This window comes from Loxodonta africana, chromosome 2 (assembly GCF_030014295.1).
Source record: "Loxodonta africana isolate mLoxAfr1 chromosome 2, mLoxAfr1.hap2, whole genome shotgun sequence".
NCBI lineage: Eukaryota > Metazoa > Chordata > Mammalia > Proboscidea > Elephantidae > Loxodonta > Loxodonta africana.
Window position 1 is genome coordinate 150,529,104 of NC_087343.1, and position 19,308 is coordinate 150,548,411.

At 37.2% G+C, this 19,308-nt stretch overlaps 1 protein-coding gene across 1 annotated transcript in view; it reads left to right on the forward strand.

The window, feature by feature from the left end:
• PKD2L2 (polycystin 2 like 2, transient receptor potential cation channel) overlaps positions 1-19,308 on the forward strand; it is a 51,646-nt gene that overhangs the window by 8,860 nt on the left and 23,478 nt on the right. Inside the window, exons 5-8 of the mRNA XM_064279704.1 lie at positions 7,308-7,529; positions 11,638-11,866; positions 13,142-13,312; positions 13,581-13,762. Of these exons, the coding sequence (XP_064135774.1) occupies positions 7,308-7,529; positions 11,638-11,866; positions 13,142-13,312; positions 13,581-13,762 (804 nt within the window). The remainder of the gene's footprint in view (positions 1-7,307; positions 7,530-11,637; positions 11,867-13,141; positions 13,313-13,580; positions 13,763-19,308) is intronic.

Genomic DNA, 19,308 nt, shown 5'->3' on the forward strand with positions numbered 1-19,308 from the left:
AGTTTAATATACAGAACCCTTCAAGACATCAGGAAGGAAATGAGGCAATATGCAGAACAAGCCAAGGAACATAGAGATAAAGCAACTGAAGAAATCAGAAAGATTATTCAGGAACATAATGAAAAGTTTAATAAGCTAGAGAAATCCATAGAAAGACAGCAATCAGAAATTCAGAAGATTAACAATAAAATTACAGAATTAGATAACTCAATAGAAAGAGGAGCAGAATTGAGCAAGTCGAAGATAGAATTTCTGAACTTGAAGATAAATCACTTGGTACTTATATACTTGAAGAAAAATCAGATAAAAGAATTTTAAAAAATGAAGAAACCTTAAGAATCATGTGGGACTCTGTCAAGAGAAATAACCTACGAGCGAATGGAGTACCAGAACAAGGAGGGATATAGAAAATACAGAGAAAATTGTTGAAGATTTGTTGGCAGAAAACTTCCCTGATATTGTGAAAGATGAGAAGATACCTATGCAAGATGCTCATCAAACTCCACATAAGGTATATCTTAAAAGAAAGTCACCAAGACATATTATAATCAAGCTTTCCAAAACCGAACATAAAGAGACAATTATAAGAGCAGTGAGGGATAAACGAAAAGTCACCTACAAAGGAGAGCCAATAAGAATAAGCTCGGACTACTCGGCAGAAACCATGCAGGCAAGAAGGCAATGGGATGACATATTTAAAAAATTAAAGGAAAAAATTGCCCACCAAGAATCATATATCCAGCAAAACAGTCTCTTAAATATGAAGGTGAAATTAAGACATTTCAAGATAAACACGAGTTGAGGGAATTCGTAAAAACCAAACCAAAACTACAAGAAACACTACAGGGAGTTCTTTGGTTAGAAAATCAATAATATCAGGTATTGACTCAAGACCAGAACACTGGGCAGAGCAACCAGAAGTCAACCCAGACAGGGAAATGCAAAAAAAAAAGGCAAAATTAAAAAAAAAAAAAAAAAGCCCAACACAGAGTAATGGCAATGTTATTATATAAAAGAAGACAACATTAAAGTAATAAAGAGGGACTAAGAAATGTAATCATACACCTTCCATATGGAGAGGAAGATATGGCGATACAAAGAAATGAAAGTTAGTTATAAATTTAGAAAAATAGGGAATAACAAGGTAACCACAAAGGAGACAAACCATCCTACTCATCAAAAAAAATAAAATACAAGGGAAAAATACAGACTCAGCAGAAACAAAATCAACAACAAATATGAGGAAAGGACAATATATAAAGAAAATCTCAGCACATAAAATCAAGTGGGAAAAAAAAGCTGTCAACACACAAAAAAAGACATCAAAATGATAGCACTAAATTCATACCTATCCATAATTACCCTGAATGTAAATGGACTAAATGCACCGATAAAGAGACAAAGAGTGGCGGAATGGATTAAAAAACAAGATCCATCTATATGCTGCCTACAAGAGACACACCTTAGACTTAGAGACACAAACAAATTAAAACTCAAAGGATGGAAAAAAATATATCAAGCAAACAACAATCAAAAAAGAGCAGGAGTGGCAATATTAATTTCTGACAAAATAGACTTTAAAGTTAAATCCATCAGAAAGGATAAGGAAGGACATTATATAATGATTAAAGGGACAATACACCAAGAAGATATAAAGATATAACCATATTAAATATTTATGCACCCAATGACAGGGCTGCAAGATACATAAAACAAACTCTATCAGCATTGAAAAGTGAGATAGCTCCACAATAATCGTAGGAGACTTCAACACACTACTTTCGGTGAAGGACAGGATATCCAGAAAGAAGCTCAATAAAGACACAGAAGATCTAAATGCCACAGTCAACCAAATTGACCTCGTAGACATATACAGAACACTCCACCCAACAGCAACCAAGTATGCTTTCTTTTCTAGTGCACATGAAACATTCTCTAGAACAGACCACATATTAGGTCACAAAGCAAGCCTTAGCAGAATCCAAAACATTGAAATGTTACAAAGGATCTTCTCTGACCATAAGGCCATAAAAGTGGAAATCAATAACGGGAAAAGAAATCAAACACTTGGAAACCAAACAATACCCTGCTCAAAAGCTGGATTATAGAAGACATTAAGGATGGAATACAGAAATTCATAGAATCCAACTAGAACGAAAACACTTCTTATCAGAACTTTTGGGACACAGCAAAAGCGGTGCTCAGAGGCCAATTTATATCAATAAATGCACACATCCAAAAAGAAGAAAGGGCCAAAATCAAAGAACTATCCGTACAACTTGAATAAATAGAAAGAGAGCAACAAAAGAAACCCACAGGCACCAGAAGAAAACAAATAATAAAAATTAGAGCTGAACTAAATGAAATAGAAAACAGAAAAAAAAATTGAAAGAATTAACAAGACCAAAAGTTGGTTTTTTGATAAACTCAACAAAATTGATAAACCATTGGCCAAACTGACAAAAGAAAAACAGGAGAGGAAGCAAATAACCCAAATAAGAAATGAGATGGGCGATATTAAAAATACCCAACTGAAATTAAAAGAATCATATCAGATTACTATGAAAAACTATACTCAAACAACTTTGAAAACCTAGAAGAAATGGATGAATTCCCAGAAACACACTACCTACCTAAACTAACACAAACAGAAGTAGAACTACTAAATAGGCCCATAACAAAAGAAGAGATTGAAAAGGTAATCAAAAAACTCCCAACAACAAAAAAGCCCTGGTCCAGACGGCTTCACTGCAGAGTTCTACCAAACTTTCAGAGAACAGTTAACACCACTACTACTAAAGGTATTTCAGAGCATAGAAAAGGATGGAATACTCCCAAACTCATTCTATGAAGCCACCATATCCCTGATACCAAAACCAGGTAGAGACACCACAAGAAAAGAAAATTACAGACCTATATCCCTCATGAATATAGATGCAAAAATCCTCACCAAAATTCTAGCCAATAGAATTCAACAACATATCAAAAATATAATTCACCATGACCAAGTGGGTTTCATACCAGGTGTGCAGGGATGGTTCAACATTAGAAAAACAATTAATGTAATCCACCACAAAAATAAAACAAAAGACAAGAATCACATGATTTTATCAATTGACACAGAAAAGGCATTTGACAAAGTTCAACACTCATTCATGATAAAAGCTCTCAGCAAAATAGGAATAGAAGGAAAATTTCTCAACATAATAAAGGGCATTTATACAAAGGCAACAGCCAACATCACCCTAAATGGAGAGAGCCTGAAAACATTCCCATTGAGATCATGAACCAGACAAAGATGCCCTTTATCACCACTCTTATTCAACATTGTGCTGGAAGTCCTAGCCAGAGCAATTAGGCTAGATAAAGAAATAAAGGGCATCCAGATTGGCAAGGAAGAAGTCAAAGTATTTCTATTTGCAGATGACATGATCTTATACACAGAAGACCCTAAAGAATCCTCCGGAAAACTACTGAAACTAATAGTTCAGCAGAGTATCGGGATACAAGATAAACATACAAAAATCAGTTGGATTCCTCTACACCAACAAAAAGAACATCGAAGAGGAAATCACCAAATCAATGCCATTTACAGTAGCTCCCAAGAAGATAAAATACTTAGGAATAAATCTTACCAGAGATGTAAAAGACTTATACAAAGAAAACTACAGTATACATCTGCAAGAAACCAAAAGAGACTTACATAAGTGGAAGAACATACCTTGCTCATGGATAGGAAGACTTAACATTATAAAAACATCTATTCTACCAAAAGCAATCTATGCATTTAATGTAATTCTGATCCAAATCCCAAGGACATTCTTTAATAAGATGGAGAAACAAATCACCAATTTCATATGGAAGGGAAAGAGGCCCCAGATAAATAGGGCATTACTGAAAAAGAAGAACAAAGTGGGAGGCCTTACTTTAGCTGATTTAGAACCTATTATACCGCCACAGTAGTCAAAACAGCCTGGTACTGGTGCAACAACAGATACATGGACCAATGGAACTGATTTGAGAATCCAGACGTAAATCCATCCACATATGAGCAGTTGATATTCGACAAAGGCCCCAAAACAGTTAAATGGGGAAAAGACAGTCTTTTTAACAAGTGGTGCTGGCATAACTGGATATTCATCTGCAAAAAAATGAAACAAGACCCATACCTCCCTCCCTGCACAAAAACTAACTCAAAATGGATCAAATATAAATATAAAATATAAAATGATAAAGACCATGGAAGAAAAAATAGAGACAACATTAGAGCCCTAATACATGGCATAAAAAGTATACAAAACATTGTAAGGAACGTAGAAGAAAAACTAGATAACTGGAAGCTCCTAAAAATCAAACACCTATGCTCATCCAAAGACATCACCAAAAGAGTAAAAAGACTACCTACAGACTGGGAAAAAGTTTTTAGCTATGACATTTCTCATCAGCGCCTGATCTCTAAAATCTACATGATACTGCAAAAACTCAACTGCAAAAAGACAAATAACCCAATTAAAAAATGGGCAGAAGATATGAATAAATACTTCACTAAAGAAGACTTTCAGGTAGCTAACAGATACATGAGGAAATGTTCACAATCATTAGCCATTAGAGAAATGCAGATCAAAACTACAATGAGATTTCATCTCACTCCAACAAGGCTGGCATTAATCCAAAAAACACAAAATAATAAATGTTGGTGAGGCTGTGGAGAGATTGGATCACTCCTACACTGCTGGTGGGAATGTCAAATAGTACAACCACTTTGGAAATCGATTTGGCGCTCCCTTAAAAAGCTAGAAATAGAACTACCATATGATCCAGCAATCCCACTCCTTGGAATATATCCTAGAGAAATAAGAGCCTTTACACGAACAGATATATGCACACCCATGTTTATTGGAGCACAGTTTACAATAGCAAAAACATGGAAGCAACCAAGGTGCCCATCAACGGATGAATACCCAGTGCCGTCGAGTTGAAACTCATAGCGACCCTAGAGGACAGAGTAGAACTGCCCCATAGAGTTTCCAAGGAGCACCTGGCGGATTCCAACTGCCGACCTTTTGGTTGGCAGCCATAGCACTTAACCACTATGCCGCCGGGGTTTCCAATGGATGAATAGATAAATAAATTATGGTATATTCACACAATGGAATACTTCGCATCCATAAAGAACAGTGAGGAATCTGTGAAACATTTCATAACATGGAGGAACCTGGAAGGCATTATGCTGAGTGAAATTAGTCAGTTGCAAAAGGACAAATATTGTATAAGACCACTATTATAAGAACTTGAGAAATAGTTTAAACTGAGAAGAAAACATTATTTTGTGGTTACGAGAGAGGGAAGGGGGGGAGGGTAGGAAGGGGTGTTAACTAATTTGATAGTAGATAAGAAATACTTTAGGTCAAGGGAAAGACAGCACCCAATACAGGGGAGGTCAGCACAGTTGGACTAAACCAAAAGCAAAGAAGTTTCCTGAATAAACTGAATGCTTCGAAGGCCAGTGTAGCAGGGGCAGGGGTCTGGGGACCATGGTTTCAGGGGACATCTAAGTCAATTGGCATAATAAAATATATTAACAAAACATTCTGCATCCCACTTTGAAGAGTGGCATCTGGGGTCTTAAACGCTAGCAAGCAGCCATCTAAGATGCATCAATTGGTCTCAACCCACCTGGATCAAAGGAGATTGAAGAACACCAAGGACACAAGGCGATTACGAGCCCAAGAGACAGAAAGGGCCACACGAACCAGAGACTACATCGTCCTGAGACCAGGAGAACTAGATGGTGCCTGGCTGCAACTGATAACTGCCCTGACAGGGAACACAACAGAGAGCCCCTGAGGGAGCAGGAGAGCAGTGGGATGCAGACCCCAAATTCTCATAGAAAGACCAGACTTAACGGTCTGACCGAGACTAGAAAGACCCCAGTGGTCGTGGCCCCCAGACCTTCTGTTGGCCCAGGACAGGAACCATTCCCGAAGCCAACTCTTCAGACGTGGATTGGACTGGACAATGGATGCAGTTGAGGAGTGAGCTTCTTGGATCAGGTGGACACTTGAGACGATGTTGGCATCTCCTGCCTGGAGGGGAGATGAGAGGGTGGAGGGGGTTAGAAGCTGACGAAAAGGACACGAGAAGAGAGAGTGGAGGGAAAGAGCGGGCTGTCTCATTAGGGGGAAAGTAATTGGGATCGTGTAACAAGGTGTATATGGTTTTTTGTGAGAGACTGACTTGATTTGTAAACTTTCACTTAAAGCACAATAAAAATTATTGAAAAAAAAAATCAGTGGGTGCTTGCCTGTCTAAAACGTAAAATTCATTGATTAAAGCCGTTTTAAAATATTGGAAGTTAGGAGAGGGTTGGTGTAGCACATTTTCCAGTTTCAGTCTAACAATCATCTAAGGAAAACACTCAAAAATACAACTATGGTATTGTTGTTAAAATAGTCTTTAGTGGTTTCACTGTTTTTTCCTTCTGCTGAAAACAAGCATCCTCTTATTCATAGAAAAACACGTTTAAGCAGTGCATTTTTTAATCACCTTTCCAATTTGTTTTTGGGGTACTAAATAGGGACTGAAATGAGGAATCAAGGCTTTCCTTTTTTTTTTGGTGTCAGAACTTGGGAAGGCTTTTCTTTTTTGAGATCCTGTAATTGAAAGTAAAAGGAATGGAAATAAAATTTAATTATACACATTTTACTTTGATTCATGTACTTTCATTACATTAAAAAGCCAAAAAACACTTGATTTGTAAATGTTCACTTGAAGCTCAATAAAAGTTAATTAAAAAAAAAAAAGCCAAAAAACAATATAGACATTGTCACAGTTTTTATTTACAGAACATTTATAGCTGGTATGTGACCATTAGAAGATAGACTATGAAGCAACAGTTCTCCTATACTGAGATAGGTATTTCTGCACCAAAACCCTTGATACTCTTGTCCTACTCAAAGATTAAACATCTCAAAAGACAAGAGTGACAGCATGTTAATAATAGCAGTCACCACGTTCTAGATTTTAAGTTTCCTGAGGCAACAGATGGATTTTTTTAAAATTTTCTCATAGCACCTAGTGTAATTTGTTGCCCACGATAAGCACTAAAAAATAAAAATATATTAAATCTTAACCCTTTTAACTTAATCCTTAACTCAATGTCTCGCTTCAAAATTACTGTAACACCTATGAATTTATTACTTTTTTTTTTTAACTACAACATTTGAACCAACAGTTTGTTTTAGATTCTTAGAGTACTTCTCAGTTAGGCTTTCTCATCTCTCGGTTATTCTTTTTATGTCTAACAGATGGAAGTACTCTACTTCTAATTCCAACTCCCCTTGGCATTGGGGATTCATTGGTGTGTACGGAAATGGGGGATATATTTTCACTTTATCAAAATCAAAATATAAAACCAAAGACAAGTTCATTGACCTTCGACTGAACAGCTGGATTACAAGAGGGACCAGAGTTATTTTTATTGATTTTTCATTATACAATGCTAATGTAAATCTGTTTTGCATCATCAGGTGAGTGACTCAAAACCTCTTTATAAGTATAACCAGTTGCCATCAAGTCGATTCCAACTCATGGCGCCCCCATGTATGTCAGAGCAGAACTGTGCTCCATGCGGTTTCCAGTGGATGATTTTTCAGAAGTAGATTGCCAAGCTTTTCTTCCCAAGCACCTCTGAGTGGACTCAAACCTCCAGCCTTTTTGGTCAGCAGCTGAGCAAGTTAACCGTTTGTACCACCCAAGGCCTCCCTTTATTAGTATATTGAATTCAAAAAACATCCAGAGCCCTCATTAGGGTTTTCAGTTTGTGCATACTTGTGCTGAGATTAAAATCATAAGCTTTTAAATAAATGTATTTCTACTGCTAATAATGAAAAAGGTAAAGCAACATCCTGTTTTTTTATTATTGTTTCAGACTATATTCGGGAGCATGAATTACATACAGTATGTTAATTTTGTATTACGTTAAAGATTTTTAGCCTTTTATTGTCATTCTGGAGTTACAGAGATTAAACATTTAGTGTTGATGATTTCTTCCTCTAAATCAGATCATTCAGATTTGTTGGTCTCCTTTCAGAATGGGCTTCTTAAGTTATTCATTTTGTCTCAAGAGTGAACAATTTAAATTTCAAACAATATATAACAGTAGCCAGCATCCCAGAAGTGATTACAGTCTGTGCCTGTGTTATATTGCAAAAATGGCCTCAATTCATGACATTTTTGCCATGTAACTTTGCAGTGTCCTACTACCAAGGGCAGGGTGCACTGCCCCAACCCTTGATACTGGACTCTACCATGTGACTTGCTTTGGTCAATGGGGTATGTTACAGATTGAATTGTGTTCACAAAAAAAAATGTGTGTCAACCTGGCTAGGCCATGACTCCTAGTATTGTGTGATTGTCCACCATTTTGTCATCTGGTGTGATTTTCCTATGTGTTGTAAATCCTATCTCTATGATGTTAATGAGGCAGGATTAGAGGTATTTATGTCAATGAGGCAGGACTCAATCTACAAGATTAGGTTGTATCAAATGCATCTCATTTGAGATATTAAAGATAAAAGCAAGCATAGAGACAGGGGGACCTTATATCACCAAGAAAGAATTACCAGGACTAGGACATGTCCATTGGACTTGGGGTCCCTGTGCTGAGAAGCTCCTAGACTAGGGGAAGATTGATGACAAGGACCTTCCCTCAAAACCGACATAGAGAGAAAGCTTTCCCCTAGAACCGGCACCCTGAATTTGGACTTCTAGCCTCCTAAACTGTGAGAGAATAAGTTTCTCTTTGTTAAAGCCATCCACTTGTGGTATTTCTGTTATAGCAGCAGTGGATAACTAAGACAGTAACCCAATCAGACTAAGGGAAAGAACCCTTTCTCTTTGGTTGGCACTCTCTCCTTACAGATATTAAAGACATATAACCCTAGTTGCTGCTCATTCACAACCATTTTGAGGAAGCTGAAGACATGGCTGAGACAAAGGAGGGCAGAAGACAAAGCCATTTCAAAGAAATGGAGCTAGAGCACTGTACTTATTGCTATCTCTGGAATTGCTGCTATGTGACAATAATACGTATCTTATTTAAGCCACTTAATTTGGGGTTTTCTGCTACAACAAAAGCCTCCTAACTAATTCAAAGATAAAGAGGTGAGACCCAAGTTAGGCTTTGTATCAATTAAGTTTTGCTAGGTAACAAACCACCCCCAAATGCAGTGGCTTATAATAGATAATTCTTATGTTTTGTACAGTTCAGCTGATCCAGTTGGGCTTGACTTAGCTAGGCTTGCTAATGTATCTGTCATTTGGCTGGACCCACTCATGTGTCTTTGAGTTGGTACCTGTCTCTCATCCTCCTCCTGCATCCAGCAAGGAAGCCCAGGCGTGTCGTTCTCATGGAGATGGCAGAGGCGCAAGAGAGCAAGTTCTAATGTGCAAACTCAGTTCAAGCTTCTGCTTGCACCATATTGATAACATCCAGCTCTAGGGGAAGGCTTTCTCTCTCTGTCAGTACTGGAGGAAGGTCCTAGTCATCAGTCTTCCCTTGGTCTAGGAGTTTCTCTGTGCGGGAACCTCAGGCCTGTAGGACTACTCTGCTCCCGGTGCTGCTTTCTTGGTGGTATGAGGTCCGCACTCTCTGCTCACTTCCCTTTTATCTCTTGTAAGATAAAAGGTGGTGCAGGCCATACCCCAGGGAAGCTCCCTTTACATTGGATCCGGGATGTGACCAGAGCAAGGGTGTTACATCCAACCCTAACCCTCTTTAACGTAATCTAATCTTGCCTCATTCACCACAGACAGAGATTAGCAATTATAACACATAGAAAATTATATCAATCACAAAATGGAGGACAACCACACAATACTGGGGATCATGGCCTAACCAAGTTGACACATATTTTTGGAGGACATAATTCAATCCATGACAGTTACCTTACATCACATGCCTACCCTGGACCATGCTAATTGGCTTAGGCCTGGGTTCTTGAACCAAACAGGGCAAAGGAAATAGGATTACCATGATTGGATCCACCTGGGGATCCCTAACTATAATTAGGGTTCTGTTAGAAAGGAGTAATGGGATAATGGCTGCTAGGAAGGCAAACAATAGTTTCTACTAAATTCTCAGTGATCCACTTTTCTTGCACAAGTCTTATTCTGAATGGAATATGGACTTGGGGTTTACTCTAACTAGGGGATTTTGCCCTTGTGCAACAGTAACAGTGAAACACAACTATGGCCTTTAAAATTTGTAAAAATGAATAAAACAAATGAACTACCTTAAGCAGCTAACAGAACTATACCTTTTATAGTTCTTACTTTTCTGTCAGGGAATCAGAGCTTTTTACCAGCATCATTCATCCATCACAATAGTTTTGATCAGGATAAAATGAAGAGTACAAAATCATTCTTATGTCCTAAATAAGAATGGAAGCACTGGGGTAACTGCTTCAAAGGCATATGAAGAACTCCTGGTAATACCAGGTTAGGTCCATGTTTCCTGTCTCTAGGTTTTATGCTTATTCTGTGTTACCTATTAAAATGTTATTTTTTAGAAACTTCAGATTTTGAAACTGTTACCTGGTTAGTATATCAAATCAGTAGTTGTACACTAAGACTTTACCAATTCATTTTTCTTTTTGTGTACAGGTCTGGCGAATTAAACAGAATACTTTTTTTTCTCTCCTTTTTTTTATTAGTCTACAATTCAAGTCATAATACTGAATTTGTTTCACTTCACTCACTCATCTGATATTGAACACCTACTATGTAGGACATCAACAGCTCTGGGTTCTATTTGTTAACTGGGTTTGAGTTTTTCGTTGTTGTTTTTCAGCACCTTATTCCAGTACCAATAATATTTGCTAATATCTTTAAAAATTAGGTAGGAATAATTATATTGTGGTCAAGATGGCTGGTTCCTTAAATTACTACCAATTCTTACTTACCTCAGGTTGTAGAGAATACCAGAAATACAGATTAAACCAGTAAACAACCTCAAAATGATTTTCTGTTTAGTGTTGAAATTAATTTTTATACTTGTATTTGCATATCGATCTTTGTATCCACTATCCAGTGGCTAAAGTAAGCAGAAAATGTTTGCTTTAGTGTAATATGTGGCCTTGACATTTAGAAGCAAGGAGTATCCGTGATAAGCTATAGAGGAGAGTGTATCCCCCCCTGAAATACTCAAGAATTTTTTTTGGCGGGGGGGTGTCCTGACTAATAACAGTAATTAACAGTATAGAATTTTCTTGAACATGATTTCGTTTTCCTGTGGAGATAAATTGGTATTCCCAGTTGAATGAGCAATCTGAACACAGAATAGAATGACTGTCTGGCTAAAATCACATCTTACTTCCTCATTTACATTGGTCTTTGACCACTTTGAATACTCAGAGAATTAAATTAAAAAAAAAAAAAAAAATGGCTCCATTAAGAAATAAGAGAATCCACCAGAAAATTTTTAAACAAACCCATAACTCCACAGAAACATTTTGTGCAAAATAACTATTACTAAAATATGTATCATCACTGATTAGAAAATTTACTTATATTTAAAAAGTACCAAAAAATAAATGCTTGAAATACACAGTTAATTTTACAAAGCTAATTTTACAGATTGGTGGCAGAATTCCCTGCAACTGGAGGAATACTTACTTCATGGCAATTTTACTCTGTGAAGCTCCTCAGATACGTTAGCTACTATGATTATTTTATTGCTTCCTGTGAAATCACATTTTGTATTTTTCTCATTGTCTTCACGACACAAGAAGTAAAAAAAGTGAAAGAATTTAAGTCTGCCTATTTCAAAAGTATTTGGAACTGGATAGAATTACTACTTTTGGTGGTGAGTATATCTTCATGTACGTGGTGGAAGGGGATCGCATCTGAACTCACCAGTGATTTTCTACTCACCCAAGACTTACTTTAAAAGCTACAAGCATGAATCATAAAATGAACTTCTGTCACAGTACATACTTATCGTGTGCTTCCAAAAGGGAGAAGTCTTTTTTTTTTGTCTTTGGGAGAACAAGGATAAACCTAGATGACTAGGTGATTCCATAGGCATTATTTTTTAATATGAACAGTAGGCCTCCCCACCCCTATTCAAAAAATATTTTCCTCACAGGACCTCATGTTTCACCAGTCTTAGGTCTTTGGGGGCAAGGTCCTTTAAAATGTGGTCTACTGTGTTGCCTAAATCTGCATTTCTCCTCACACTGAATTTTCAAATAGGCAAAGGACAAGCCCAGGCAGAATACTGAAGGGGGTGGGGAGTTCGAGCATCCACAGGATACCTTGTAGTAACAGAAAGCACCAAACTAATGAATAGTCTCTGAAAGAAACCAAAGACTGACAGTTCTAGTCAATGGAACATATTAAACATAGAGATGTAAGCAGGGTGTGACAAATGGTAAAAGCTTGCTCTTAGTAACAGTCAATAAAGGAACTTTCTGGCTCATGCAATATGATCTTTTACCGTTGTTAATTAGCCCTTAGTTGTAGCCAATCCAGTATTTAAGCCTTATTTCCCCAAACCAGATTAAAGGTTTATCAGAGTCAAAAGTGTGCAACTTACCTCTGTTATCCCCAGCAAAGTCTAACATAAGGCATAGAATTAAATGTTTACCTGAGTATTTCCAGCAAGGGAAGTCAAAGAAAAAAATTCATGACAGTTTTTTAACTGATACCTGACTCTGAAATTCTCTTCTAAAAGGGTTATTAAAGGGTTCTAAAAAGGTTTGTTTTTTGTAACTGTAAATTAATTTTTTTGTAGTGTTATGTAACATATGAATCTTTTAGGTGTCATGTGTTTACATGGTGCAGAAACCCTTACAGCCTAGCCAGAGTTATATATAACCATTTAATACATTTGTGATTTGTGACTGAAAGAAACAAACAGGCAGATAGAATATGGTGGCCAGGCAATCAATACTTTTCTACTTTTATAATTATAAAACTTCTGTAAATTGAGGGTTACTTCCATTTGTGTAAAAGCCTGGTATCTCCCTCCCTTTTTGTGAAAATTCTGATAAGCTTTTTTATGTGTTTATTCATAGGCTGCAAGAGATTTGGAAGTAGAAACAGTTTCTAATTTCACCCTTCTTATTTTCTCATTTAGTTATGTTTTATGGCCATTTGCTTCAACATACACTGTAATATGCAGATTTTTCTTTCACTTGGACAGCTTTTGGAAAATACTGAAAAATATTCAGACTTCTATTCTCTTGCATACTGGCACATTTATTACAATAATATAATTGCTATTACCATCTTCTTTGCATGGATAAAGGTATTTATAATGTTTATTACATAATACAACAGTATAATGAGATAATGTGAAACTAAATTACAAAGTTAGGGAAAACCAAAAGGTTTTTTTCAACTATAAAGTAATTTTTGAAGTAGCTTGGCCTTATAATGATTTCTGGCAAATCCTCAAACATCCCATGGCTACCATTAAACACCTCCTTTAATTTGAAGCACATTTCTTCTGAAATTAATTTACCTTACACTAAAATATTCTCTCTTCTATTTCATTTAACTTTGTTCTTTTTCAGATATTCAAATTCATAAGCTTTAATAAGACAATGTCTCAGCTATCATCAACTTTGTCCCGCTGTATCAAAGACATAGTAGGATTTGCCATCATGTTTTTTATAATATTCTTTGCTTATGCCCAGTTAGGATTTCTTGTTTTTGGATCACAAGTTGACGACTTTTCTACTTTTCAAAATTCCATGTAAGCTTTTAGTATAAATGTAATTACAACTTTTAGTTTATAACAAAAAAAATTATGGTAAAGCCTATGATAAGTAGTAACAAGCTTTAATAAATCTAAACTTGGCTTAATATTGTCATTGATGACTAAATCTGTCTCACTCATAAAGTAGGGTTTGATGCCGAAAAATCCAAATGGATAGTGGTATCCATTTTTTAAATGCTATTAGGTCAAGTTAGAAAAAATAATTTTTCATTGGAAGTAAGAATTTTATCTAAGATAATGGAAATTGACCACTATGCCTCTGCAATATTTAGTCTGTGGGCAAAAAAAATCCTAAATGTTTTCCTTAGAAGGCTCCATCTTTAGAATCCTTTTATTGATATTCACCTGATTGTCTTTTGCTGATCTGGCAAAGATATATTTTAAAAATAGCTTTATGTCATAAAGCAACAAGAAATAAACTTACAGAACCGATTAGTCTAGAATCCTGAGAAAACTATTCTGGCATTTCTTTAAAAGTGAAATGTTTTCATAAATGTACTATCTTTTTGGAGCAGGTAAAGCAAACTTTACCTGTATAAGAAAAATCATGATAGTCTAAAACATTAATTTTCAAAATATGTTCTCTATAAGGTCCCTGGGTGGCACAAATGGTTTGCACTCATTTGGTAACCAGAAGGTTGGCGGTTCTAATCGACCCAACAGTGCTGTGGAAGAAACACCTGGTAATCTGCTTCCTTAAGGAAGCCAATTCAACTCTCAAACACACGGGGTCTCTCTAAAGGAACACTTCAACAGCACAACAAAAAAATCAACAGCAAAATATGTTCTGTGCAATTCTAGACCAAGATTGTCTAGAGGGGAATAGCTTTATATTTAAATGTTTGGGCAACTTTGCGTCACTCTAATGGAAATGAGGAAGACCGAAGAAGAACTGACGCATTTGAATTATGGTTTTGGCAAAGAATACCGAATATACCATGGACTGCCAAAGAACAAACAAGTCTGTCTTGGAAGAAGTACAGCCAGAATGCTCCTTAGAAGTGGGGACGGTGAGACTTTGTCTCACATACTTTGAACATGTTGTCAGGACATGTAACCTGGAGAAGGACATCATGCTTGGTAAAGTAGTTGTTAGGTGCTGTCGAGTTCGTTCCAACTAATAGTGACCCTTTGTGCAACAGAAGAAAACACTGCCTGGTTCTGCACCATCCTCACAATCCTTATGTTTGAGCCCATTGTTGCAAACACTGTGTCAGTCCATCTCACTGAAGGTTTTCTCTTTTTCGATGGCCCTCTATTTTACCAAGCATGATGTCCTTCTCCAGGGACTGGTCCCTCCTGATAACATGTCCAAAGTGTATGAGACAAAGTCTCACTGTCCTTGCTTCTAAGTAGCATTCTGGATGGACTTCTTCCAAAATAGATTTGTTTATCCTTCTGGCAGTCCATGGTACATTCAGTATTCTGCACCAACGCCATAATTCAAAGGCATCAATTCTTCTGCGGTTTTCCTTATTCATTGTCCAGCTTTCACATGCATATGAGGTGATTGAAAATACCATGGCTTGAGTCAGGTGCACCTTAGTCCTTAAAGTGACATCTTTGCTTTTTAACACTTTAAAGAGGTCTTTTGCAGCAGATTTGCCCAATATAACGCATCATTTGATTTCTGGACTGCTGCTTCCATGAGTGTTGATTGTGGATCCAAGTAGAATGAAATCCTTGACAGCTTCAATATTTTCTCTGTTTATGATGATGTTGCTTATTGGTCTAGTTGTGAGGATTTTTGTTTTCTTTATGTCAAGGTGTAATCCATACTGAAGGCTGTGGTCTTAGATCTTCATCAGTAAGTGCTTGAAGTCCTCTTCACTTTCAGCAAGCAAGGTTACGCTATCTGCATATCGCAGGTTGTTCATGAGTCTTCCTTCAATCCTGATGTCGAGTTTGTCTTCATATAGTCCAGTTTCTCGGATTATTTGCTCAGCATACAGACTGAATAAGCATGATGAAAGGATACAACCTTGACGCACATCTTTCCTGACTTTAATCACACTCTATCCCCTTGTTCTGTTCAAACAACTGCCTCTTAAACTAAGTACAGGTTCCTCATGAGCACAATTAAGTGTTCTGGAATTCCCATTCTTTGCCATGTTATCCATAATTTGTCATGGTTCATAGTCAAAAGCCTTTGCATAGTCAATAAAACACAGATAAACATCTTTCTGGTTTTCTCTGCCTTGAGCCAGGATCCACCTGACATCACCAGTAATATCCCTTGTTCTACGTCCTCTTCTGAACCAGCTTGAATTTCGGGCAGCTCCCTGTTGATGTACTGCTGCAGCTGCTTTTGAATGATCTTCAGCAAAGTTTTACTTGTGTGTGATATTAATAATATTGTTTGACAATTTCCCTATTTTGTTGGATAACTTTTCTTTGGAATGGGTGAAAATATGGGTCTCTTCCAGTTGGTTGGCTAGGTAGCTATCTTCCAAATTTCTTGGCATAGATGAGTGAACACTTACAGTGCTGTATCCATTGTTGAAACATCTCAATCGATATTCCATCAATTCCTGGACCCCTGTTTTTCACCAATGCTTTCAGTGTAGCTTGGACCTCTTCCCTTAGTACCATTGGTTCTTGATCATATACTACTTCCTGACATGGCTGACTGTCGACCAATTTTTTTTGGTTCACTGACTCTGTGTTGTCCTTCCATCTTCTTTTGATGCTTCCTGCCTTGTTTAGTATTTTCCCTGTAGAATCCCTCAATACTGCAACTTGAGGCTTGTATTTTTTCTTCAGCTCTTTCAGTTTGAGAAATGCCTAGCGTGCTCTTCCCTTTTGGTTTTCTATCTCCAGGTCTTTGCACATTTCATTTTAATACTTTCCTTTGTCTTCTCAAGCCGCCCTTTGAAATCTTTTCAACTCTTCATCATTTCTTCCATTTGCTTTAGCTGCCCAACATTAAAGAGCAAGTTTTAGAGTCTTCTCTGACATCCATTTTGGTCTTTCTTTCCCGTCTTTTTAATGACCTCTTGCTTTCTTCATGTATGATGTCCTTGATGTCATTCCACAACTCATCTGGTCTTTGGTCTTACTGTTCAATGCATCAAATCTATTCTTGAGATGGTGTGTTAGTTATCTAGTGCTGCTATAACAGAAATACCACAAGTGCGTGGCTTTAACAAAGAGAAGTTTATTCTCTCACAGTCCAGTAAGCTAGAAGTCTGAATTTAGGGCACCAGCTCCTGAGGAAATCTTTCTCTGTCACCTCTGGAGGAAGGTCCTCATCATCAGTCTTCCTTTGGTCTGGGAGCATCTCGGCACAGGAACCTCAGGTCCAAAGGATGTACTCTACTCTTGGCACTACTTTCTTGGTGGTATGAGGTCCCCATGTCTCTGCTCACTTCTCCCCTTTATATCTTAAAAGAGATTGGCTTTACGACACTATCTAATCTTGTAGACCTCATCAATATAATTGCCACTAATCTATCTTATTATATCATAGTGATAGGATTTACAACACATAGGGAAATCACGTCAGATGATAAAATGGTAGACAGTCCTACAATACTGGTAATCATGACCTAGCCAAGTTGACAGATATTTTGGGGAGACACAATTCAACCCATGACAGATGGTTTCTAAATTCAGGTGAGATATACTCAAGGTCATACTTTGGTTCTTGTGGACTTGTTCTAATTTTCTTCAAGTTCAACTTGAACTTGCATAGGAGCAAGTGATGATCTTTTCCACAGTTAGCCTCTGGCCTTGTTCTGACTGATATTGAGCTTTTCCATTGTCTCTTTCCATAGATGTAGTCGATTTGATTCCTGTGTATTCCATCTGGCAAAGTCCACGTGTATTCTCGCTGTTGATGTTGTTGAAAAAAGGTATTTGCAATGAAAAAGTCTTTGGTCTCCCAAAGTTCTATCATGCAATCTCCGGCAATATTTCTATCACCAAAGCCATGTTTTCAAACTACCAATTCTTGTTTCCAACTTTTGCATTCCAATCACCAGTAATTATCAGTGCATCTTGATTGCATGTTTGATCAATTTCAGACCTAGAATTTGGTAAAAAATCTTCAGTTTCTTCATCTTTGGAGTTAGTGGTTTGTGTGTAAGTTTGAATAATAGTCATATTAACTGGTCTTCCTTGTAGGCATATGGATATTTTCCTATCACTGACAGTGTTGTGTTTCAGGATACATCTTGAAATGTTCTTTTTAGCAATGAATGTGACAGCATTCGTCTTCAACTTGTTATTCCCAGCATAGTAAACCATGTGATTGATTCAAAATGGCCAGTACCAGTATATTTCAGCTCACTAAATGCCTAGGATATCCATGTTTATGCATTCCATCTCATCGATGATTTCCAATTTTCCTATATTCATACTTCTTACAGTCCACGTTCTGATCATTAATGGATGTTTGCAGGTTTTTCTTCTCATTTTTAGTCGTGCCACATTGGCAAATGAAGGTCCTGAAAGCTTGACTCTGTTCATGTCATTATGTCGACTCAGCATTAAGGAGGCAGCTCTTCCCCAGTCATCTTTTGAGTGTCTTCCAACCCGAGGGGCTCATCTTTTGGCTCTGTATCAGACAATGTTCTGCTGCTATTCATAAGGTTTTCACTGGCTAATTTTTTTTCAGAAGTAGACTGCCAGATTCTTCTTCCTAGTCTGTCTTAGTCTGAAAGCTCAGCTGAAACCTGTCCACCAAGGGTAACCCTGCTGGTATTTCAATGCCAGTAGCATAACTTCCAGTATCATAGCAACATCCAAGCCCCCATAGTATGACAAACTGACAGACATGTGGGGGTGGTAAAATAGAGGGTCAGTTAAAAGGAGGAAGATCCTCAACAAGATGGATTGACACAGTGGCTACAACAATGGGCTCAAGCATAACAATGATCATGAGAATGGTGCAGGACCAGGCAGTGTTTCATTCTGTTGTACATAGGGTCAGTTTGAGTCAGAACCAACTCGACAGCACCTAACAACAACAATGGAAATTTGCAGTGCACTTTAACGTATCTTTTTTATAGAAACCCTGCAATAAATGAACTGTTCAACTTTAGTTCAAAATTCCCCAAACTTATTTGTCAATGAACATTTTACTTGATTTTTAGGAAACTTTGGTCTAAGGAAATGTCTTAGGTCACTCCTCTTTTTTACATCCAAACCCATAAAAACCCATTGCTACCAAATCAATTCTGACTCATAGTGACCCTGTAGGGCAGAGTAGAACTGACCCATAGGTTTTCTAAGGGGTGGGTGGTACATTCGGAATGCTGACCTTTTGTTTAGCAGCCAAGCTCTTAACCATTGTGCCATCAGGGCTCCCATTTTACATCCACATGTAAATAATTTAATCAAAGTGCTGGTTGTATAAAATTTAGAACATTTTTATAACATAACCCTTCACTGGAACAGCAGTAGAAAGGAGTGGACTAGGAACCACAAAGATCTGTATCTACTTTCAGCTCTAGCATCAGCTGCTTAGCTTTTCTAGACCTTGGTTTTCTTATCTGTAAATTGAAGGAGCTGGACTAAAT